This window comes from Ammodytes marinus, assembly GCF_949987685.1.
Source record: "Ammodytes marinus genome assembly, chromosome: 1".
Lineage (NCBI taxonomy): Eukaryota > Metazoa > Chordata > Actinopteri > Uranoscopiformes > Ammodytidae > Ammodytes > Ammodytes marinus.
The window spans coordinates 31,243,407-31,268,050 of record NC_137230.1 but is presented as its reverse complement, the minus strand read 5'-3'; the positions used below and the strand labels follow the sequence as shown (position 1 = coordinate 31,268,050).

The 24,644-nt window shown below is 39.6% G+C and overlaps 1 protein-coding gene and 1 long non-coding RNA gene across 2 annotated transcripts in view; both read right to left on the bottom strand.

The window, feature by feature from the left end:
- The window catches only part of ddb1 (damage-specific DNA binding protein 1), a 49,076-nt gene that overhangs the window by 24,031 nt on the left and 401 nt on the right, over positions 1-24,644 (bottom strand). Inside the window, exons 2-13 of the mRNA XM_080033515.1 lie at positions 23,656-23,804; positions 23,098-23,214; positions 22,762-22,983; positions 22,000-22,114; positions 21,540-21,637; positions 15,623-15,781; positions 13,807-13,890; positions 12,969-13,085; positions 9,856-9,958; positions 8,795-8,870; positions 8,596-8,704; positions 1,180-1,358 (exon numbers count right to left, since the gene is read on the bottom strand). Coding sequence (XP_079889641.1) covers positions 1,180-1,358; positions 8,596-8,704; positions 8,795-8,870; positions 9,856-9,958; positions 12,969-13,085; positions 13,807-13,890; positions 15,623-15,781; positions 21,540-21,637; positions 22,000-22,114; positions 22,762-22,983; positions 23,098-23,214; positions 23,656-23,804 — 1,528 coding nt within the window. The remainder of the gene's footprint in view (positions 1-1,179; positions 1,359-8,595; positions 8,705-8,794; positions 8,871-9,855; positions 9,959-12,968; positions 13,086-13,806; positions 13,891-15,622; positions 15,782-21,539; positions 21,638-21,999; positions 22,115-22,761; positions 22,984-23,097; positions 23,215-23,655; positions 23,805-24,644) is intronic.
- LOC307252131 lies at positions 5,641-7,990 on the bottom strand. Its single transcript, XR_013844921.1, has 3 exons — positions 7,758-7,990; positions 6,886-7,014; positions 5,641-5,765 (listed from the first exon to the last, which is right to left on the bottom strand). It is a non-coding gene; the product is annotated as an uncharacterized lncRNA (long non-coding RNA).

Sequence of the window (24,644 nt, the reverse complement as noted above, 5' to 3'; positions counted from 1 at the left end):
ATCCTCTCTGCTGTCATATCTTTTTAATTATTCAATTAACCTAAGATGACTTTGTAACCTGAAATCTAAGTTACCTGGCCCACTGCCTTTCAAAAGCTTTGTATATTTCCTTCAAAAAGGGCAGCTTTAAAAATAACACAGCCAGGGGATTACTGATGGGATGAGGTCGGGCATTGTTTTTTTTTTTTTTAACTCTTTGTGAACTTTCAAGTTGACCCAGTTTGTAGAAGTCTCAGCAGCAACTGACATGCTTGGCGTTAAAGGAATCGGTTGTCATTTTAGGAAATAGGCTTACTAGAGTTATATAAGAAAGTTGATAAATCTGTCATATCTGCACAGTAAATATGTTGCTGGAGTCAGCAGCGGAGATAAGGGAAAACATCTGCCAACCAGCACCTCTGAAGATCATTAATCAACACTTTCTATCTGAATTCAGAATTAGACATGCTAGCAACTTCTGCCAGATTCCAGTCTTGCTTACAGGCTGCAAGTGGTAACTTAGTATTTACCGTACAGACTTGAACTTATCCACCATCCACCAGAAATGCCTCATTTTGTTGATATTGATTTCGTTAAGTAATGTCATTACGGGAGATCTCGAGACATCTAGAAATCAGTGATATAGATATGATGTACACACTTACTGTATGCCATGTGATGCAAAAGGAAATGTTTGTTCGTGTGTGTCTGTGTAGGTGTGTGTGTGTGCGTGTGTGTGAGTGTGTGACTCAGTTGTAGATGACGTCACAACTGTTTACATTGAGGTTGTACCATCATTTGTACCAACTTGTAATGGGAAATGACCTCCACTAGTCCCCGATTCCAAATGCCAGTAGAGTAGAGTAGGGCCAGTGCCATGTAATGGGAATGCTGATAAAGTGCTTATAGTACGACCTTGAGGTGCTGTGTTTGCAGTGGAGGAGGTTATCAACCGGTAAATCCCCAGTTAATCAGAGGAAGTCAAATATTGCCTGGAAATATCTGTAAACCGACAGTGGGTCTTATCCTGTGTGTGTGGTGTGTGTGTGTGTGTGTGTGTGTGTGTGTGTGTGTGTGTGTGTGTGTGTGTGTGTGTGTGTGTGTGTGTGTGTGGTGTGTGTGTTTGTGTGTGTGTGTTGCGTATGTGCGTGCATGTGTGTGTTGCGTATGTGCGTGTGTGTGTGTATGTATGTGTCCTACCTGATCTGTTTGAGCTCTCCGGCCAGTATCTGCAGGTAGTATAAGGCCCGTCCCACAGCCAGCACCACCTGTGTGTGGTTACAGGCGGCTACACTGATGTTCCTGCCCTGGGGCTCCTTCCATTCACTCACCAACGCCTTGCTCTCCTGGAGCACCAGACGCACAGAGCCGGACGTAATCTGGAGGCACAACACACAGATGATATATAATTATCATTTTAAATAGGATTTTTCACAGTGTTTCCGAGAAGGTTGATGCAGAGGCTGGGACTTAAAATATTAAGCCAGGATTGTTGTTGCATTTTTTTGCATGACTGGAACAAATTATGATTAATTGTATAAAAAGAAAATACTGTATATATATATTTTTTTTGTTAACAACAAGATATCACACAAGAACAACAAAAACATAATACAATTTGTGTAAATACTAATGTGTTGAGACAAAGTTTTAGCTGGTGCAGAGCTGATAAATTACTTTGTGTTTAATTGATTCCAGCCAACTCAAATTTGCTGCATGATCAGTCCTGAGATAATGTTTAAAAACAATAAACACTTTCAAATCCCTATATAGCTCTTATACCAATGTCTAAGAGAAGAATGCAGTGGAGAATTTGCATTTAAGACCAACCTGAAGGCTACACTTACATTTGACTCACATGAAACCAACTCCATATATTGTAATAATGGACGAATGTAGCACTTCAATCAAAACGCACATGTTAAGAAATACACCTTGATCCCAGGAATATCCCTTTTATGGAAAGATCAAAACATGTTGTCCGTGTTTCAAGACCTACTTATGTCGTGACAAACATCCATTTGATTGCATTTGAATTGCATGTACCAGAGGGGTTTGTGAATACCCGCCCGGTAAAAGCCCCCTGGTGAAGGAGAAATAAAAATGTAATAATGTAATAATGTTATAATAGCAAGACAAGACATAGAGAAAAAAAATGGAGCCGGAAAAAAGGCTCATTAAAAGCCTGCAGACGGCAGAAACAGTCTAAACTATAAATGGAAGTGTTGCACTGTTGAGGAGCCCACACGTGGAGGTGCAATGAAATGTGATCTACGATATAAATTAAAAACAGGATCATTAAGGAAGTCCTCGGAAGTGGTTATGAAAGAGTGTATTGTCGAGTGTCTGCAGTCTGTAAACTATTGTGGTGTAGTGCAAATCACAGCACATTTTTGAAGAGACAAAAATGATTGACAATTTTGTTTTGAGGGGGCAGGAAATATAAGATATTCTTCACCCTGCCTCCTTTTCGTCATGGTTTTATGGATTGTACATGTGAGAATGTTGAAATGAGTTTTGTTGGAAGACATCCATGGACGAAATAAATATAAATCAATCAATCAATCAATCAAGAGACAAAACTATTTAAATTTCACCACTGCTTGCGAATGTGAGCAAAGACATCTTTTCTTCATGAGTAATATGTTTTGTCAGAACAGTGTGTGGGGAAAACAGCAAAACAGCAAGCGTCCAAACAAGCTGTGGAGGTCATTGTCAAACAAGACAAAATAATCCAAAGCCTGCACTACATGTAGAAGCTGTGTGCGCCTGTACTTAGGCCCAATGGGGGGTTTGAGATGAATACAAAAACTGAGAGTGCCAACCAAAATCCTCACATGAAAATGCTAACATAATAGGATACTATTCACTTAGTAGTGTAGTACCTGTTTAGGGTTTAAAAGTAATTAGTTTAGCTTTGACCCCTTCCTGAGGAGAATATATTGGATGTTCAGCGTTGTTTACCTGGCGATTCTTTCTGCTAAATTGTGCCAGGCATGTAGTGCACAGTCATTGTTTTGCTAGACTGTGCTGCCTACAGTTTTTCATATTTCAGGGTTAATTGAAGCAGCACAGTTCAAGCATATAGTCTATGGAGAACCAAAATAACGAGCTAAAGCAAGGCTAAAAGCTGCAAATATCTGCAGAGTCAGACACTCATTCATAATGGGGTTCAAGTGTATGGAGCCACCATTTCATCTTAGAGGGAGTCATTTGATTCATTCATGATAAAAAAGTGTTGCAAAAATGAGCAAGAGTTAAAGGTGGAGCCAGTGATTCTGGAGAAGGCTTGTTGTGAAAATCACTTTGTGAAATCAGTTATATCTCCTCACAATCTGCTACCTGTCCATACTGTGTGTGCGCTGAAGAAAATAAACCTAGTGATAATAAACAGCCTAGGCTCTGTAAACGGGCATGTTGCTTGTTACGGTGGGCCCCCTTTCTTTACATACCAGTTTACAGAGACTAGGCTGTGTATTACCACAGGATTTTCTTTCAGTGCACACACAGTACGGACAGGTAGCAGATCGTTAGAGATATTCACTGATTTTGACAACAAGCGTTCTCCAGAATCGCTGATCCACCTTTAAGTGTGTAACAGTCAGATGAGCGAAAATCTAAAATGGATTCAAAGAACAAACTGAATATTTCTGGTTCAGGCTCTTGAAGTCAGCAGGTTTCACGCTCATTTCCACGAGGCAGGCTTAAACTTGAACTTGAATGAAGTGCAATATTCATCTCAACCAAGTGTAGAATACATGAAGTCCTTTTGAGGCCTTCACATTCACAAGTGCTCCTTTCAATCATGTATTATTCAGATTCAGCAAAGTGTATCTTATTAGATCAAATTAAAAAAGGGCCACAGCTGAATAATTAATTCCTGTCATTAATTTAGAATTTTCTAAATTAGGAGCTTTTCCCCCGTGTGAACCGAGTTGTACAAACACGACATGTCAGTTTATCCCCGGAGAGCAGGCCCAGACATCACACAGGGTTCGTACAGCTTTTTAAGAGTAAAATTCAAGCACTTTTCCAGCACTTTCAAGATAAAATGTCAACATGTGATTCACATGTGTCAATGATTCAGGACTAGGGTTGCTGAAAATTCCCGGAATTTACCCTTTTCAAATCCAGGGATAAAAGAGCCTCCTCCCAGGAAATCCCGGGAATTCCCGTTAAACTGGAAGTGCCTTTTTAATACTTTATGTTGTACACACGTACTCGGCCAAGTGGTTTATTGAGCATGTCATAGCCTCATAAGCGCAGGGCAAGCTCTAGAATGAACTAAGGGCATTAAAAGCATGGTGAATATTCACCATCTCATTGAGGAGAGAAAAGTAAAACACTTTTCAACTGTGCCAGGCTGCCAGCGCGCGTGTGTGTGTGTGTGGGGGGGGGGGGTGAGAGGAGCACAAATGTGACAGTTTAGCGGTAGTGCGGCCGCTTGTCGCTCCGTCTGTTGAACGGGGGTGCCTTTCTCTCTCTCCACTCGCATGTCATTGGAAATGTTTTACCAGACACGCCAATCGCCTCCCGTCTGAAAAGGCCATGATGGCGAGAGTGTCTTTTATTACTAAAGGCCCCTATTAACCCTCTGAGCCCTGAGGGCATTTTCTCGATTTTACATGCTTTTATAAATTACCATTTTAGAGGGCAAGTAGATAACATAATACCCAGCTGATTCATATTAAAATGTTCAGAACACTCTCAGCTCTCAGTTAGGAAGGTTCAATTTTGCCCTAGTCCAATGTAAAAAAAAAATATTTTGACATAAATGTTGAAATTTGAAGTCCAATTTTTGAAAAATTTCGAAATTTGTGTGAAATAATACCTTTATTCATCTGATTGAGTTATTTTGGCTCTTGAAATTGCTTCTCCAAAACATTAGCTTCTAAAATGTACAAGAATGTTTCCATAAAAAGGTTGGGAAGAGCAAAAAACATGACTAAAATGATCTTTTTGTCCAAACGTTTTTTGGTTTTTTGGTTCTCGATTTTACATGCTTTTATAAATTACCATTTTAGAGGGCAAGTAGATAACATAATACCCAGGTGATTCATATCAAAATGTTCAGAACACTCTCAGCTCTCAGTGAGGAAGGTTCAATTTTGCCCTAGTCCAATGTAAAAAAAAAATATTTTGACATAAATGTTGAAATTTGAAGTCCGATTTTTGAAAAATTTCGAAATTTGTGTGAAATAATACCTTTATTCATCTGATTAAATTATTTTGGCTCTTGAAATTGCTTCTCCAGAACATTAGCTTCTAAAATGTACTGGAATTTTTCCATAAAAAGGTTGGGAAGAGCAAAAAACATGACTAAAATGATCTTTTTGTCCAAACGTTTTTTTGGTTGAGATCTAAGGGCATTTTCTCGATTTTACATGCTTTTATAAATTACCATTTTAGAGGGCAAGTAGATAACATAATACCCAGCTGATTCATATTAAAATGTTCAGAACACTCTCAGCTCTCAGTTAGGAAGGTACAATTTTGCCCTAGTCCAATGTGAACAAAAATATTTTGACACAAATGCTGCAATTTGAAGTCAGATTTTTGAAAAATGTGGAAACTTATGTGAAATAATACCTTTATTCACCAGGACAAATTGTTTTGGCTCTTGAAATTGCCTCTCCAAAACATTAGCTTAGCGAAGGAATACAATAATTGACTAATGTTAACATGCTAATACTAAAATAAAATATGAATAGTGTGGATGCAGGATAACTTCAGATGCTGCCAGAGGAAGGACCTGATCCACACCGTCTCGTCTCCACCAGGGAAAACTGGAAGAGAACAGACAGACAACAAATGAGCCAAGAAAAGTGAACAGGCATGAAAACAAAAAGACTATCCTGCTGAGCGAAAGCATTATCCCCATTTACAAAGCATTAGCTTCTATAATGCACTGTCATTTTCCCAAAAAAAGTTGGGAAGTGCAAAAAACATGACTAAAATCAAATTTCCCAAAATACAAATAGTCTCTTACTCTACTTTGACCACATATGAGGAATTAAGCAAAATGAGACTGAATAATGACTTGATACTAGTGTTGTTTTTGTCAACGAAATGTATGACAAAATATCGTTGTCAACGAACATTTATCACGTGACAGAAACGAGACGAGACGCAACGTAAATGGTGGTCATGTGACGAAGACTATAATCAAATATATAATGCTTTATTGTTGACTAATAAAAACGGGACTAAATGTGGTTTACAAAAACAAAAACTGACATTACAGCATCGTAAGAGAGGCCGTGTCCGGAGGGGATGTCACTTTTCCCTGTGTAAATGTTAAAATCTATGGTGTAGCCATTGCTTGAGTCCGCCAAAACGAACAATTTGAAACCCCACTTAGTAGGTTTGGCCTTCATGTATTGAGTAATTCCAGTTTTAGCCTTTGAGGCAACCATCCTTTCATCCACAGCTAGGTTTTTGTATGGATGAAAATAGGTCTTTGCTGCGGTTTTGATCAAATTGAGGAGAGGTTTGACCCTGAAGAGTTTGTCGAATTGTGGCGTTCCCTTCTTCCTATCATTGTTTACATCTTCATCTGGATCACTTATGTGTAAGTTCCAGGAGATGACACCAAATCTGTCCCTACTCATGACTGTTGCGGCAAATGGACAGGTTAAACTGTGGTTCTGCCTCCAGTAATCAGCAATGTGGTGTAGTCTAACCAGGGCCATGTAAAAGAGGAGTCCAATGTACTTGTAAAACTCCTCAACTGTCAAATCAGTCCATTTAAACTTTTTACCCATGGCAATTTTTTTGGCAGCCTGTTTATTTGTGTTGCTACAGAGTGTGTGTACAGTGTGTGCAGTGAAAAACAATTTGAAGAGCTCAATTGGTGTGTAGAAGTGCGTGCCTAGCTGTGGGCCAGGGGTGCGTGCAGGTTGAAACCTGGAGACAGGAGGAGCGGTGTCCTGGTCTTCCTCAGTCTTCCAAGCCCGCTGCTGCGTAGGGGGTGCTGGTGGAGTTAGGACACGGGACCTCTTTGCGGGTGGTTCTCCTCTTCTCCTGGACCTGGTGCTGCCACAGATTCACAGAAATCAGTCTCATTATCTCATAACAAAAATATTTAAACTTCACAACTTGTATTTGCAAACAACAGTGTAATAAAAGTCGATGCAAAAACATTTCCATTCTGTACTATTTGTAAATTGTAAAGGGAAATACTTTTACACAGAATACACATCTATTACTATTATTTTCAAACAAAAGTAAACAAAAGTAGTGCTATCAATAGAGAAATCAGTCCCTGTAATGTCAAGAATGCAAAATTCAAGCTATCTTACATTTACACACAGAGCTTCATTTGCAATTTCTAAAATAAATTATTATACCCGTTTATAAACAGCTGTATAGCCTACTACAGTTTGTTTGTTTCTCTCTCTCTCTCTCGTAACTTCTGTCTCCTCCCCTCAGCCAGACTAAATGACGGCTTTCCATCTCCCACAACAGACAGCGCTGTGTGTGTGTGTCAAAATATTGACACACACACACACACACACACACACCCCGGGTGTCCATTTATGCGAGACAGCTAGCAAACAAAATTGAGACACACGGGGAAGATTGCTTACTTTTACTTGTTTTCAAACTATTACTTGTTTTCAAACAACAGAAGGCTGGCGACAAGAGTATACAGCTCTGTCACGTCAGTTCCAAAAAAAAAATCGGTCACGTCACGGACGTAACATTCAAGCTAGTTTACATGTTCACACTTAGCTTCCATTACAAAAACAGACGTTTTGTCAAATAAATGCTCTTACCCGTCTTCAAATGGATCCATGTCACCTTCATATTCCTCTTCGTCAAAGCCCTCAATGTCGGAATTGGCGTCTTCCTCTGAATCTCTCAGCTGTCGAACATCCGCGCCATGGTGAAATCGAAATTAGGAGCATGATAGGAGTCCTTTGTTCAGTGATTGTGTATGTTTGACCTTAGTGGGAGGTCCTTAGTGATTACACTAAGTTGATTGGATGGTTTTTCACAAAATATGACAGCAAGCAGCTCTACCAATCACGCAAGGGAAAGGGCCGATGACGTTTTCGCAAAATGTTGATTGACAAGCGGCTCAGCCAGTAGCGCAAGGGAAAGGGTTGATACATTTTCGCGCCTCTCAGCAACATATCTCTGGCTGTGAGTCACGTAGAATCACGCGAGAATATGTCCCGGAAAGGGGAGAATCTCAGCTTTCCGGTGATATTTAAACCACATTGCTGCGATTTAATAATGTTAAATAATGTATTAAAACATAACGAAATCACCGACAGAACGCCATAGAACGCAGTACTGCGGGCTCCGGGTCCAGAGGGTTAATGAAAAATATCCCACCTAAAAGAATTAAAAAAAACTCAAGCGGGAGGCGGGATCCCGTGGTCACTTCCCGGTACTACCGTGCTGACCAATTTCCCAGGTCCCAGTCAGCAACCCTATTCAGGACGTCTTCTCCTATGTGTGTGTGTGTGTGTGTGTGTGTGTGTGTGTGTGTGTGTGTGTGTGTGTGTGTGTGTGTGTGTGTGTGTGTGTGTGTGTGTGTGTGTGTGTGTGTGTGTGTGTGTGTGTGTGTGTGTGTGTGTGTGTGTGTGTGTGTGTGTGTGTACTAACTTGAATGAGTTGTTGGTGCGCCACGTTGCCGCAGTAAAACGTCTGCTGGTTGTCCACGAAGCCTGGAAGTTCAGTTTCCTCCACTTCCTCTCCACTCAGCATCAAGACTCTGGGGGAAGACACACTCTTAAGATGAGATAAGATAAGAACATTCAACCATCGACTCTCTGCACTTATCAGGCTCAGTGCAAACACTCACCGTGTCTGACCCACAAACGACAGCACAAGCATGTCATCTGTCTCTTTGCCTGGCTCGGAGCGGAGTGGCCACAGACCTTGAAGGGAGTTAAAGAGGGGCTGTTAGGAGTAGAAGTGACTTTTTTCTGCACCATTCTGAAGAGCAGGAGAAAACATAATATCAAGCTAGTATCAAAGATGATCTTGAAAAGGTGGAGTCAGTGATTCTAATGCTTGTTTTCAAAATAGCTTTTTGTCAAAATCTGTAAAATATCTCCTCACGATCAGTTACCTGTCCATACTGTGTGAGCGGTGGAAAAAAAGTCCAGTGTTAATACACAGACTAGGCTCTGTAAACGAGCATGCTCCGAGGTATGGTGGGCCACCTTTGTTTACCTAACAGTTTACAGAGCCTAGGCCGTGTATTAACACTGGATTTTTTTCAGCGCACACGCAGACAGGTAGCGGATCCTGAGGAAATGTTAACTGGTTTTCCATCCGTCAAATGTTAGTAGACGTACAGGTTGCAGATCACTCTCAGTCAGCCATTGATTGGCTGAGTGAATAATCGCCTTTCCATCAAGAGGCCAAGTGTCGGCAGCTGAGGCTTTTAGGGCGGAGATTGTCAATGAGCAGTTGAAGACTAACAAGGGCAAGCAGGACCTCATGTAAGCATCAGAAGACAGCCTTGAGAACTGAACCTCATTTACTTGGTTTAAGACGCATCTTCCATAGTAAAAACCTGATTCTTCCACTTGACAGTCTTCCTATATTGCAGACATAGGTTGCTTGTTGGTTTACTAAATGAGAACAAATGTTTTTCTTCCAAACCTAACCTTGGCAATGTCCCTGTTCGTTTAGTAATGTACAGAGCTGAGACCATCTGCTCACTCTCGCACGCTGAGCTCAGTGGGGCTACAGCTGGCTTGTCTTGGCAAAACGGATGTGCAGGGTGAAGTGGCTCTAATGTCAAGTCACTATGGGATTAAGTTCCAGACAAAGTCAAGCCTAGAGAGAGAGAGAGAGGGAGCGGTGGAGGTGAGGAAAGAGACACAGACACACAGGTATACAGAACAAACAAACCTTTGATTCCAGGCAGGTCAATGCTGGCATGCTCATGAATCCCAATGCCGTTGCGGATTATGCGAAGAGAGCCCTCCTTGAACGCACCCGAGCACGTCACCAGCTGAAAGTAGAAAGAAAGGGACATAAAGACATGAACTAACAGAAGAGAGGTGTGTATGTTCATGGTCATTTTATTTTCTTCTTTTTCCCCCTATACAACTCTGCTTCAGGGATTCAATTCCAGTTTTGTACAACCTAGGTCTTTTTGTGTAGTTTTCAACATCTTTGACATCTTGTGTACACACCAAACTTATTTAGATGAGAAAAAATATATATAAAATTGTTACCCAAATCATCTGTAATCGTCCGTCCCAGTTTACAGACCAATTTACTGCCTTAGCTCTAATTTTATTTTCTTCTGGGGAAAATGATGGATTATTATGTTCTAATTGTACACTCGCTTTCTCTTTCCCCACCAAATGAAAGGGGATAATCTGGCTAAACGTTGCAGCAATGTTGTTGTGTTCCCAGATCTCAGCAGGTGAGTACAGTGCTCTGTGATTGAGCCAAACCTACCAAAATAAGCCCCAATTTTGTATTATGCTAGGGCCTTTTATTGCAGTGCTTTGTCAAGGCTTATAATGAGGATTTACTGTTATTAGAGCTGCAACTAAAGCATTATTTTCATTATCAATGAATAGGCTGGTGATTTTCTCCATTAATCTATTATTTAATTTGACAATTAAAAAAAGAGCTACATTTTGCAGACCCGCTATATAAAATGTGTAAGGCCTTTAAAATAGTCCGTGCTGTGCTTCTGTAGAACCATAGTGGTGCAACATGCTAACGTGCCCCGCTCCGATGTAGATATAAATCGCTCATTTTCAGATAATAAATTATGAATATTATATACATTTCTACCAAATCTGTTCTGAAAAATGCCAATAAATACTACACACTGTACCTTTTAACCTAAAAGTTAGTTTAGCATATCACACATTCTAATCTTACAGAAGACTTGAAAGGAAAATGTCGGAATTTTTGTGCTTGACCAACAGTAAAAAAAAAAATGCTTTTTAATCTTCCTTAGCCTAATTGTTTCAGCTCTTTTGTCATGGTAACACCTACAGTTGTAACAGTGAAGGATGTTCTAAATCACCATCAGTTTATAGCACAGCCCAGTTCAAACATGGCCAGTGTTCAGATCCAACACCCTGAAGGTAAATAATTCTGCTGTGTAGTGTGACTGGAGAGAGAGCATCAGAATGTGATTCATTCATTCCGTCATGGTGAACTGACAGGATTAATACCAGAGCCCAAATAATCCCTGGCCCTCGCCACCTGCCACGCACAAAATTCATCCTAATGGAAATACCCATTGTGAACCTGGCTGGCAACCCAACTAACTCCCCCAGGCATGTTCTCAAATGCCCTCACACACTCCCTCACACTCTTATAGGACTGACTGAATGGTGATAATGTTCACACACCATATTAAATGATGTAAACTCTGCTCTTTCCGAGAGAGGTTCAGGTCTGTTTTTGTCCTGCAGCCCGACCAGTTAATCCTGTCAAATGTTCAGTGAATTTAGAGCAAATGGCAAATTAAAACAGTTGTGATTGGATTGAGACTGGAATGAGTTGGAGTGTGTGTGGATGGATATAGTGAGTGGCAGTTTGTGTGCTGGTCTGTAACCAGCGAGTGGCTCTGTGCCTTTGGAACCACATCAAGTACCCGGAGGCCTGGTATCCAATACTGCCAACTCAAAGCCTTCTGTACTGTATCTCTCTCCCTCGTTATTTCACCGTTTCATCTTCCTCTGCTTCACCGATATATAACACAAAGGAAGGACAAATGTTCAAATAAAAGGTTTTTTTGTACTAGTTATTATATCCTGTGCAGTATTATGTCAAAGAATGTGCCAAAAGCAATTAGATTAGTTCGGCACATGTTTTCTTTTTAATATGAAATTAATTCATATGTTGATGTTAAACGGAAAGGAGGTATCACATTATTTTACTGAGTATAAACTTGACATTAACATGCAATATCGATTAATAAGATGTGTATCATTAGTATTTTATTGATACTGATATCAATACGGATTTTCCTTATACTGATACAAATACATGCGGTCATTGAAACTATTCTCCATTACAGACACCTGACAGATTCAACAGATATTTTCTGATGACTTTTTGGCATAAATAAAGCCATGAATGTCCATGTCTGGAGAGCCAAGAAAGTAAATATGCAGTTACAGCAATGTCAAACGTAATCGCAGCTTGATGTTGGTCAACTTCAACACTTAAGGATTAGAAAATGTTGCTTCGTTATAATGAACTAATAAATACTAATTGCAGAATCGTTTGTCAAGGAGCTTATTGATATTCCGGTACTGACAAGTCAGGAACCGGTATTAATTTAGTATCACATCATATATTTAAAAAAGCAAACTGTTACATGGAGTCAGGGAACGACTGAGACCTGACATGTCCTCATGGTCAGTTGTTAAGGGAACAAATGTGATAAGAGATAATAACAGGCACAGCAATCAGCCTGTTTGTAATTAAACAGGAAAGCCAATTTAGGTTTGTGCACCAGAGATGCATTTGTGTAACAGCAGCACAAGATGTATTTTAATGCCAGGTGTTCAGGGACGACAAAAGAAGAACACCCAGACTGCCTATAAAAAGGCCCAGGAAGTTTTGTGTCTGATGTCAGCAGGAATATGCTGAATACATTGTCCCCAGCTATTCTGTATGTGTGTGTGTGTGTGCTGTGGCATGTTGTATGATTGATTCTGCTGACAAAAACACTGTTAACATGTCTCAAGGCGGCGTCTGCGTTGGTGCCACCAGCCCAGACTCCCTGGAGGCTGTGACAAAGAGGATAATAAAGAGCAAAACACAAATGGAGACCGGAAGCTATAAAGTGCATCCAGTGACTGTTCGGTAATCACTATGTCATGTCTGCATCTGCTGGCAAGCGCCCCAAGAAAACTTTTATTCTATCTGAATGACTCACTTCCAATATGTATCTGTAATATAACATGTTGTTGTGTCTTGTTTGGCTGGCAGCAAAAGATAAAGAATGTTTTTCACGGAAATATAAAGGAATTAGTTATTACCTGTCCCTGGCCCTGCCTCTCTAGGTCCACCACACACATGTCCACAATGGGCCCCAGATTAGTGAAAGTCTCCATCACGGCCACGAAGGAGCCCTGGTCATTGCTGTCAACGTTGAGCTAAAGAGGAAGCAACAGAGCCTCTTTACAAATGAAATAGTACAATACAATGAATAGGAGTGACACAAATCGTTAGAAAATGCACCGATCCCCTGTTTTTCAGTTCCAATCCAATATATGGGTTCTTGTTATCAGCAGAAAATTGTTGTAGGTGATATTATTTTTAAGGTTATGAACATTTAAACAACAATGCGAGCATAATTTAAAAGAGCAAAAAAAATGTTTTATAAAAAAAATAAAAGTTTAAATGAATTGGAACTCAATTATTTGAACTGCTTTGAATGGTTTCGATGCATGAGTGTGCAGAACTTCAACACCTTCACAATTTGCCGAACTGTTTAATCACTTAACTTTTTTTAACATCTGCTTTTTCCAGTAGCTAAGCAAGTCTTAAAATTGAAGTTTCTTTCATCATTGAAATGATAAATGAAAAAAAAAAATTTAAAAACGGATATCAGTCCAACATCTTTGGATTGGGGCCATATAACTCCGAAAGTTTAAGAAATCAAAATGTAAAAGGTAGTTGAAGATTTATAAAACTTTACCATACTAACTAAAATGAATTGCTCAATGTAATGAAAAAATGTCACAGGTACAAAATGCTATATGTTTTATTAAACATAAAATAAGAAAATTGCACCTTGAAAGACTAAATAATAAATATAAAAACAATCCATGACTTTAATGCTTGTAGAAGGTCAAACTGCGTCTTGCTGCTTACCTTGACTAACTGGGAGTCGCCCAGTCTGGAGCCCACAAACACCACACCGTTATCCAAGTAGGTCAGACACTCAGCGATGGAGGTCTGGCATTCAAGAGACAAACAAAAACATCTCAGTACTTTGGACTGCATCCGCACTGGGGCTGCAACTAACGATTATTTTTAGCTGTGCTGGCAGCCTGGCTCTTGGGATGACAATGTCAAATTGTTGGATGGATTTCCATAGAAATTTGGCATTCATGAAGAAAAAAAGTTGAAATGTAAATTGCAATCTGTTCAGTGAACCTCTCTCTTTTCATCTAGCACCACCATGAGGTCGAACTCACAACTTTCTAAATACTTTGTTTTATAACCAAATACCTGCAAAACTAATGATATTCATCATTAACCAAAATAGTACACACTACTGCCAATACATCTGTTTTTTTCAGACTGCATCAGCATTTACTAACTAAGGAATACAAATGTAATAATTTTGTTAAGTAAGCATAGCTTGACAATGGTTTGTCAAACAAATATGAGACTATTTTAGTCCCTGGTAATTCATTCATCAGATTGAAGATCAATAATCTTTCTGACCTTGTACACACAACATGATAAATAGAAAAAAACTATTGGCAGATTACTTACTAATGAAAAAATTTATTGAGAAATTAACTTATTTTTTTTAAACTCATGCACATACCTGATGATTTCAAATTCAGCCTTGGCGAAGTGAACGTGACCTCACAATCAAAGTTATTATTATTACGCCATAAAAATTGTTTTTTTTCTGTCTAGCATTTTAACGTCGAGTTGCGGCTGTTGCCTGTTTACTGGACAGACTGGTCCTCACACAAAACGTTAAGAAGCATTTGAAAAGCAATCTGTCTGTAACCCTGCAGTGCAATTCTGGGTGATTGTTTCCAGCTCCAGCATCACTCAGTGGACCAGCGAGAAAGCTTTCTACCTTCTCTAAACTCCTTGGCAGGTCGTTAGAGGAAGGTGCCACGGGCCAGAAAGCTCTGCACCTTTTAACATGAGATTTAGCTTCGAGTAACAGTATTGACATATAGCCTCGTCTAAATCAAACGTAAAAGCTAGAAGTGACACGCTGGTATGCAAGCAACAAAGGGCTGGTATAATTTTTTATCATCTTCTGTACAACAGCAGACTGATCCATTAACTTCTGTCAGGGCCGTAAACCATTACAAAGTCAATGGTGACAAAAGGGGGGAATGAGAGGGAGAGGCAAATCAACAAGCTTGAAACTGGGTGGTTGCGCCAGCTAGAGGCAAAAAGATGGGAGAGATGCCAGGGGAAAGGCAGGTGGCTAGACACAGTGGGGACAGACAGAGATAAAGAGACTCATACACTGCTGCCCCGAATACACTCTAATCAGGCAACAATTCTTCCCTAAATTCAACATAAAACACCCCCAACTTCACTTTAGTATGCTGGTTTGCATACTACAAAACAAAATTGGATGTATTTGGGTATCTGGGTATTTTTTTGCATACTGCATTCGACATGCATGTATTGGGACATCCTAAATCTTTTTTTGCTGGCATACTAAATAGTATGGAAGTATCGGGTATTGGAACGCAGGGTATGTCTTTACCTGTCTCAACCTCAGTTAGCAATCCACATTAGGTCTCGCATAATAATTTATCATTCTTACAGTCGTATGGCTTATCATTTGTAATGTGGGTGGGGGGGGGGGGGTGTTCTGATTGTTCTTATTTGTCATTTTCTATTATTTGTCATGTATGTTTTCCACAATAGCCAAAAAAGGGTTTTGAATTGAATTGAAATTGAAGTAAGATAAATGTAGCACCTCTCCGAGCAGCTCCACGTGCAGGTCTTTGAGCACTACAGTGCCGTCCATCAGCTCCTCCTTCTCCAGCAGCAGCATGAACAGACGGCCCTCCATGTCCCCCAGCAGGTAGCGCGAGCCGTTGGGGTCCACGCGGTTGTGACAGACTATGGTGCTTTGCTGCAAATGAGAGAGAGTGGAACACAAAACAGGATGATCATTCAAATATTGCAAAAACCTACAGGAGCTCCTAGATTACACTAATACAGAATTCATCTTCATACACTTTACATACATCATCTATTTATATATATATATATATATATATATATATATATATAGCCACAGAGATCTGTCTCAGCAGTGTTTGTTTTATTTTTCCCATTATGAAAACATACTCTGTGAGGACTGGAGTCTTCCCAATGTACAGTGAATGTGACTCAGAGTTGCAGACTCTTCACATTTAAAGGTACCTAACATGAAAAGGTACAGATTAAACAAGTGTGCCTGCTGCTCATCAGGAACCTGTCTACACTACACCATGAGTTATTCAATTCCATTACAAATGTAATGTGACACATTATAGGTGTATTAACATCGAAGAATGTGGCCTTCAAGGACAAGAAGCTAGTTACTAAAGATGGCGTCATCCACCACTGCCTCAAGTCTTTTCACAATATCAAGTGATGAGGTTAAGATGTATTGAATAATTTGTCTATAGTACTTCCCAATAGGTGCATTTCTGCCAGACATGCACTATATGTAAAACTGTGTAAGGCCGTTAAGTGTGTCCATTCTGTGCTACTGTACCCCGCTCCTATGTAGATATAAAAGGCTCATTCTAAGGAAATAAAACAAAATCATAAATTGTACACACTGTACCTTTAAGCATGATGATACAAATATGTGCTGAGTGCAGAGCACAGTGAGCAGAAAATGTTATAGTGGAAAATAAATAATACAAATCTACTGATGCAGACTCCAACAGGAGTAACATGTGTCTTGTTTGACGTTCCACTTGAACAAAAAAATCCCTCTGGAAATGTTCACTCACTTTTAGTTCTGTTAAAAACTTTAGACCGCCACACACACAACATGACGCCTAACCAGACTGGACAACAGCAAAACATGTTAGGAGCTATAAACTTGGGTTGGGGGAGAACACAATCTCCCGTCTCAAATAGAACTACCAGTTCTAGAACAAGCTGGCTGGAATAGCAGTCGTAATAGGAATTGGCATTAAAATCACACAGTGTGACTGAGCTTTCCTTCAACAGAATAGAGTATTTATCTGCTGTACATGACGAGCAATTTCCCACTTGATCGACCCTTTGCAAAACTTATTCTAACAATCCTCCTGCCTGTGGTGTTGCTCACATCTTGTGTCAAACTGTGGAGCCAGTTTCATTTTTCACAAACCTCTAGCATAGCATCCCTCACAACTGAATGGTGGGTATAATTAGCCTGTTAGAATCTACAAGTGAAACCAGTCCGCAGGGCCACCAAAAACCACTCTACAAAAAAAGAGTAAGACATATCCAGCCGACTTCCATGCAGGCATCTCACATGTGTTTTTCAGTTCTGTGCTCAAAAGTGACAAATGATTAATTAGCTGCCAAAAACGTTTTCGTTGTGCATCAAAGGATATGCTTCTGCGTTTACTTGACACAGCTGAAAGGAGGATGTGTTTCAGCTGAATACTAATGTTGCATTAGGTGTGAAAAAATGTCAAAAATAAAAAACATTGCAACAACAGATGTCCCACTAACTCTTCCCTAAAACATCTGCTTGGCAATGTTGGGTAATGTAGCCGGGGAAACTGAGATGTAAGTGACAATGACAGCTTGCAAAGTGTGAGTCGGGAAGGCGTGCAGGCTGTTTGGGGCTTTTAAAGATAGAACTGATCACCAAGGCTGTGAGATGCAGCTCAGAACAGAAGGGTTGGAAGCATTTTAGGCTGTACTGTTGCACTTTTATTCAGGACAATTGGGTAATCAACAACTTTTTTCCCCATCCTAACAGTGTGCCTTGATTTGAGAAATGCTTGTTGAGTCCCTTTTACTTTATATTAAAAAAAATTAGAAATGTGAGCAGACGCAATATTTTTTAAGCCCTCTATGTCCAAGAACACAATATTATGAACTGAGTTTTGGACCGGGGACATACATTAAATAATTCATTAAAAAGGGGACAACAAGTGCTGAACAACTGCTTATCAAAATTCTCAGTCAACAACACAGTTGATAGGTATTTAGTTACAGATTCCCGGTAGGGCTGGCACTAAATTTCACAAACTGTACAGCAGCTGAAATGACCTCAACTTCTACTTAGGAAACGTTATAATAAAACTGATTTGATTTTGGGAAACGAAATTTCAAGCAATGTCTGATCCATGTGCCGTTATCTACAGCAGGTGAAACACGTTGTTGAAGATATCAAATCAAAATACCGTCAGTGACAGTTTGGTTTTGCATTCCAAAATGTCAATCAGAAAAGGCTAATGTTGAATGGATTCTAAAAAAGAAGGAATCAAATCCACTCTATATCAGACTCATAAGTTAGCCATCAACATCAACCAATAACTCTAGCAAAGACATTGTCCCCCTATTAAGACAAAACAAACTAATTAAAAAGCTTCTTATTTAAAAATGTTTTTTTTCCAAAATTCATGAGGCCCCTGTACCAAAAACAAGTGGGATGAAATTCTCCAATTATAGAAGCAGGATGGTGCTGACGAGCTCCTTTGGGACTCAAGCTTTGTTTAATACAAGCAGAGCAACACACACACACTGCATCTCAATCATTATAGGATAACACTTAAAGCAATGGAGTATGTGTGGGGATATAAAGTCATCATCACACAATCACAAGAATCATAACGAATCAACTCTAATGTGCACACCTCAGGGTCTCTTTAAAGTATAAAAAGAATTCATATGTTCACATAATACAGAGTGTGATGACAGTTTTACTGACAGCATTTATATTTTGCGTCATTATACTGAATAGCTATGCAACTGGGACGTTTTAACACACACACACACACACACACACACACACACACACACACACACACACACACACACACACACACACACACACACACACACACACACACACACTCCTTTAAAGTTGACAATTTTACTGGAGCCTCTTCTAGCCAAATTAATATTAGCTAAAATTTGCTTTAAATTATAATGATAACCCTATGATGGTGCCTCTCTGAAATCTGGCAATATGAATAGATTGGAAACATATGCTGCATTTCATCAACTCTGCAAGTGCCTTTACTTTACTTTGGACATTTGGTGAACAGTGCCAGAAGGATGTTTTGTTTTAATTGGATCGTGTGTACTTCTCCCTAAAGATAGTTCATTTGCTTTACCTCCCAATTAAGAAAAGAAAAGAAGAATCACTGCTCACATAACAACATAATTACTGTGGTGAAAATAAATTTATCCTGTCTTTTTCTAGACACTGTGTTAAGGAGTCTGCACTTTAATATACTGCAGCTGAAATGATAATATATATATGAATATATATATATATATATTAGTGGTGGGCCGTTATCGGCGTTAACGTGCTGCGTTAACGCCAGAATCTTATCGGCGATAAAAAAAATATCGCCGTTAATCTCTTATTCCACCTCCTGTTCGGCTCAGGGGAGATAATAATAGCCGGGGGCCGTTGTTGACACTTGAGGAGCCTTTATTCTCTCACACACCCGCCGCTCTCTCTCTCCATCACTTGCCCACGACACAATCGGGTATTGGAACGCAGGGTGGGTGTGTGTGGCCACCGGTCGCCACGTGACTATAAGTTTCCAAGTTTTAAACACTTCTATCTCTTCAACGTCACCGTACCCGAATCCTAAATATCCCCTTAGCAGACGCTATATTTCATCGGGGGGAAAACTTTGTTTTGCGCCACAGTTCGGCCGTAATGCTGCTGCACACACACACACAGACACAGACACAGGCGCACACACACACGCTGCATGTCAGAGAGGGGCGCTACCAAAAAGACGAGAGGAGCGGTTGGAGCAGTTGGAGCGTTTAGAGACACATGCGTGCACATTTATTTGCATAAAATCGCAATCGCAGTCATTTGTGCAGTTATGTAAAATGTTTCACTAAGGAAAATTACAGAAAAAGTAACGCACAGTGACTTTGATGAGTAACTTTAATCTGATTACCAGAGGTGTGGACTCGAGTCACATGACTTGGACTCGATTCAGACTCGAGTCATGAATTTAATGACTTGAGACTTGACTTGACAAAATGTCAAGAGACTTGCAACTCGACTTGGACTTTAACATCAATGACTCGTGACTTGACTTGGACTTGAGCCTTTTGACTTGACAAGACTTGCTACTTTCCACAAAACCCAAAGATTAAAAAGTATATTTTTAAGTAGGCCTGCCGCTCTGTATCTTTCATCATGTAGCCTAGTGTAGCCTACCGGTACCGCGCTGATCTGCTTATCACTGGTTTCACTTCAGAGGTGTCGGCCAGAACACCTTATGGCCAAAAACGTCAGACTATAATCATGAGACTAGGAGAGGAGGAGTATGGTTTATCCGCTCTTTATTTTCCTTCTTTCACAGGCACAGCAGCATAGATCGCGGGAAAAGAACAAAAGCTTACATTCCGCTCGAGGAGACGTTAGAACAGCTGTTGCGACCGGCGAATCGCGGCTGTTAATAACATCCATACACTGTAACTTATAACAGCGATCGGGACTGCATTTAGGCTACTTACACACACGGGTGATTCACACATAAACTCAAATAAACACGTTTCAACTGTGGAATGATCGACTACTGCAGCAACATGCTCGCGTCACACATCTGACCGAGAGAGAGAAGAAAAGGAAACAGACCCTCCGGCCGACTGACGTCACGGCCACTAACTGACAGCTATAATGTCATCCACACTGAACAAAACACATCTTAACACACTATAAGAAATAACAACACTGTAACCTATAAAGTTTGGGGGCTTTTCTACATGTAGCCTATGTGTGATGTGTCTGTGTGTAGGCTATATGAGGTGGTCAACATAAAACAAATTAATAAATGTTTTTATTCTGTAAAGGAGTGGTTTAAAATGAAGAATATTATTGCAAAATATGAGTTAAATGTTAAAAATCACTGGTAAATAGTGCAATTGGGAAGTGCAATGTCCGTACAATTTTTTTTCCACAATTTCAATTGCACTTGTTTTAATAAATAAATATAGATTTTAAAAGCGTACATGATGTGGGTAAATATATTATTACTTTTTGGTTAAAGGACTCGAAATGACTCGAAGCTCAAACTGCAGGACTTGTGACTTGACTTGAGACTTGTCAGCATTGACTTGGGACTTGACTCGGACTTGCCTGTCTTGACTCGAGACTTGACTCGGGACTTGAGGGCAAAGACTTGAGACTTACTTGTGACTTGCTAAACAATGACTTGGTCCCACCTCTGCTGATTACTGGTTTGGAGATAGTAACGCGTTAGATTACTCGTTACTGAAAAAAGAGGTCCGATGCCGGTAACGCGTTACTAAGTAACATCTTGTTGAACATTATTTATTTTCATCACCAATTATCATAGTAGAACAGCTTCCTCAAGCAGATGAGCCCCTGGTCTGATGCGCCACCTGGCTTGAGAAACACGTTCTCAAAGACTTACTTTGAGTCATTATTTAGGAGCACACACATATTATGAATGAATTCAAATGAGCCATTTTAATCTAGATTAATCTAGATTAATTCCAAAATTAATCTAGATTAATCTAGATTAAAAAAATTAATCTATGCCCACCTCTAATATATATATATATATATATATAATGCTGGAGGGTTTAAAAATTATTATTAACATACAACTTTTTAACGAGACAAATAACAAAACAGAGCACTATCAATATCTATTATTACATGTGTTTACCTTGATCGTAGGCGGTGCAATAGCCAAGTATTTGTCTCCATTGTGGTAGGTGATAGACTCTTGTCCTATGATTATAGCTCCACCAAATGGCTCCGGCACTAAAATACAAGCACACAGAAAAAAATGTGAGTGCTAAATTTGCACACACACACGCACACAGAGACCATTTCTATGTTTTAAAAAATGTATACATTTAAGTAGGGCTTCAACTAATAGTACATTCATTATCAATTTTACAAATTACATCCGTTTTCAATTTATAATTTAATCGTTAATTGCCTTCACTGAGACCTTTTCATACTATGTACCCATAATGTTAGTTGAATATTTTAAAAGTACAGATGGTTCTTGAGAGTTATTTTCACTGGTGTGTAGGAATGATGATAATAAAAACTTGTATTCAGAATAATTTCAATAGACAAATACAATTATACTGTACAGTATAACCTGCAGTGATTACCTGGGATAACCATAGATGCTTCAGCCTCCACGTTCTCCTGTTTCCATGGGCCCTTGTTGAACTCCTTCTCCCGCAGAGAAACCTCATAGGTCTTCACGTGGCGTCCCTGGGGGTCCTAGGATACACAACAGGAGTTACCATTTCAAAACTTGAATGAGCACAATATGAGAAAATGAGAGCTTCCCTGTGGAGTTTTAGACCTCTAGAAGCGCTACCGATCCATGTTTCTGTGAGTATTTCCCTGTTTTGTTGATCATGCACATACATACATGATGCGTTCAGGTAAGGTGATACCCAATCCTACCAATGGCGTCACACTATTCCACTGATCAACAATTGCGTGTAATACGCCAACTTATGCTGTAATATAACCTAAGCAAAGACAGAGAGAACAAGCTAATAAACATGGATGTCAAGAATACTGGAATTTAAAGACTTTAAAAAAATGTTACTTTGCACATTTTTTATGTGGAAGGTTCTGCACTGCACTTTGGTGCTGATGGAACCCAAGGACACAATTAACGTGCTTTGGTGAGAACTCAATGTAAATACAAAATTTGGTTGACAAACTCTACAAGGCTCCTTTAAACTTTACCAGCAAACTATTATTTAACTGCCGTCATACACTACAATACGATATTTCACTATCACTATATGCTTTAGATAAAACTTGAAAGAGTCCCACAAATGGCCCACGTATAGGAAAAGGTGAACATATTTATTTCCCATGCCCTGTCACAAGAAGCCCTCCTCCTCCGGTACCTGGTAGATGAAACAGACGGTTGGGGCCTGGCAGCCGTACAGGAAGTGAACGTCGATGACCTGCAGCTCCTCCAGTCTGATGTTGAAGGCCTTGAGCTCACGGTTGTCCCGGTCCAATGGGATCACCTTGAACAAGCCGTCGTACAGTCGCAAGCCAATCATACGGCATTCTGGGTCTACGATTCCGATTATACCTGTCTCTGATGGACGTCCGATACGATCCTGCAAAAAAGAGAATTTGATTTGGGTTTAAGGCCTGTAGGAAAAAAATCGAGACTAAAATCACATACATAGAATTTCAATTATCCTAGTATGTTCTAGCTCCGTTTAACCCACCTGGACATTGCCGTGTGCACGCGTGATGATGTCAATGCTTTCACCGTTCTGTTTGTACTCCAGGATGCAGGCGTTGTACTTGGATGTGAGAATGAACAGCAGGTCTTTGCTCTCACCCTGAACACACCACAAAAGACAACCGAGTCATCAAGAGATCAGACATGCAGAGGCCTTCATTCAATATACTTGAACCGGCTTACTATAACTATGCTGCAGAAGTGGTATTGAATGATCATACATGTAATTTACCTCCACCAGCCTGATAAGTGGGACACATTTGACCAGTCTTTACATTCAACTGTTTTACTGAGATTATTATTTTCTGCCGAGATTTATAAAAAAAAATATATATATATTTGGGACTTGTTTGTTCATTACTATTAGGCACCTTTTACCAGGTGAATATTTGTGTATCACTTTTTTGAGAGGAGAACTCTTCTAATCAAAAACTGTGAAAGGAACATGCCAACATGTAAAATCTCCATCTTAATTCTAAACATCAATGAACCCTAATATTTGTCATATTGCTAGCAACAGCACACGCTTAACAAAACTTACCTTTGGCCTGAAGAGCTCCATGACAGCAATCTTTCCATACATGCCCACTTCCTTGACGGGCCTCAGCCCCTCTGCTGTCACCACATAGATTTCCAACCGTGTGTTTTTAGCTATGAGCAGATTGAGGTCGTCCGCAGAGGTGAAGTGACCTGTAGACACACCAACATTCATAACATGTTAACGACACTGTTGTTTAGGCGACAGAAAGAGAGAAAGGGGGGGAAATATCAGCAATACTGTTGACAAAAATCACAATTTTTCTTAGCCAAATATTATTATTGTGTAGTGCTAGACTAGTGCGGCAATGTTTGGGGCATGAATATTGTTGTCCCTTAAAGATATTGTGTGTACAGCAGCAATTAACAATTTTCACTATGTGAATGGTTGAATGATTTCACTTCAATTACAGTTAGACCTTTGCAGTTAAGCTGCTACAAAAAAAGAGTATTACATTTTACATTTAATACAATTATTTTGAAACAGAAAAGCTTACAGTTAATCAACTAAATAATGTATTTAAACCATGGTAAAGAAACTTTCTTCTACAAATATATGGGAAATGCAACCTAAGGCCTCCATATGATCACATTAATAATATTTAAGGGAATGCTGTTAGAAGCCTTCTCTTATGTAGATACATGTAGATACATGGCTTCATATGATATTACATATAACTAAATTAGTTCGGGGTCAACAGGAAAATACATCATCTGCTCTGAGATGATTCAATAATAATACATTTGAATAAAGTCGTTGATTCGTAAATCAGCATATTTGAATATGCTGTAGAATATGTTATGGTCCATGCACGTTTGATTAAAAGACGACAGCAGCTTTAATACTATTTGTTAAGACTGACAAAAACACACTGCCTGCGCATTTTACGCAGATTGCACTAGCCATGTGGTGGAATGATCATGTCTGTCACCCAAAGGAAACGCATTTTTGATTTTGGGGACGTAACTAAAACCGGGCACAACAACAGCTAA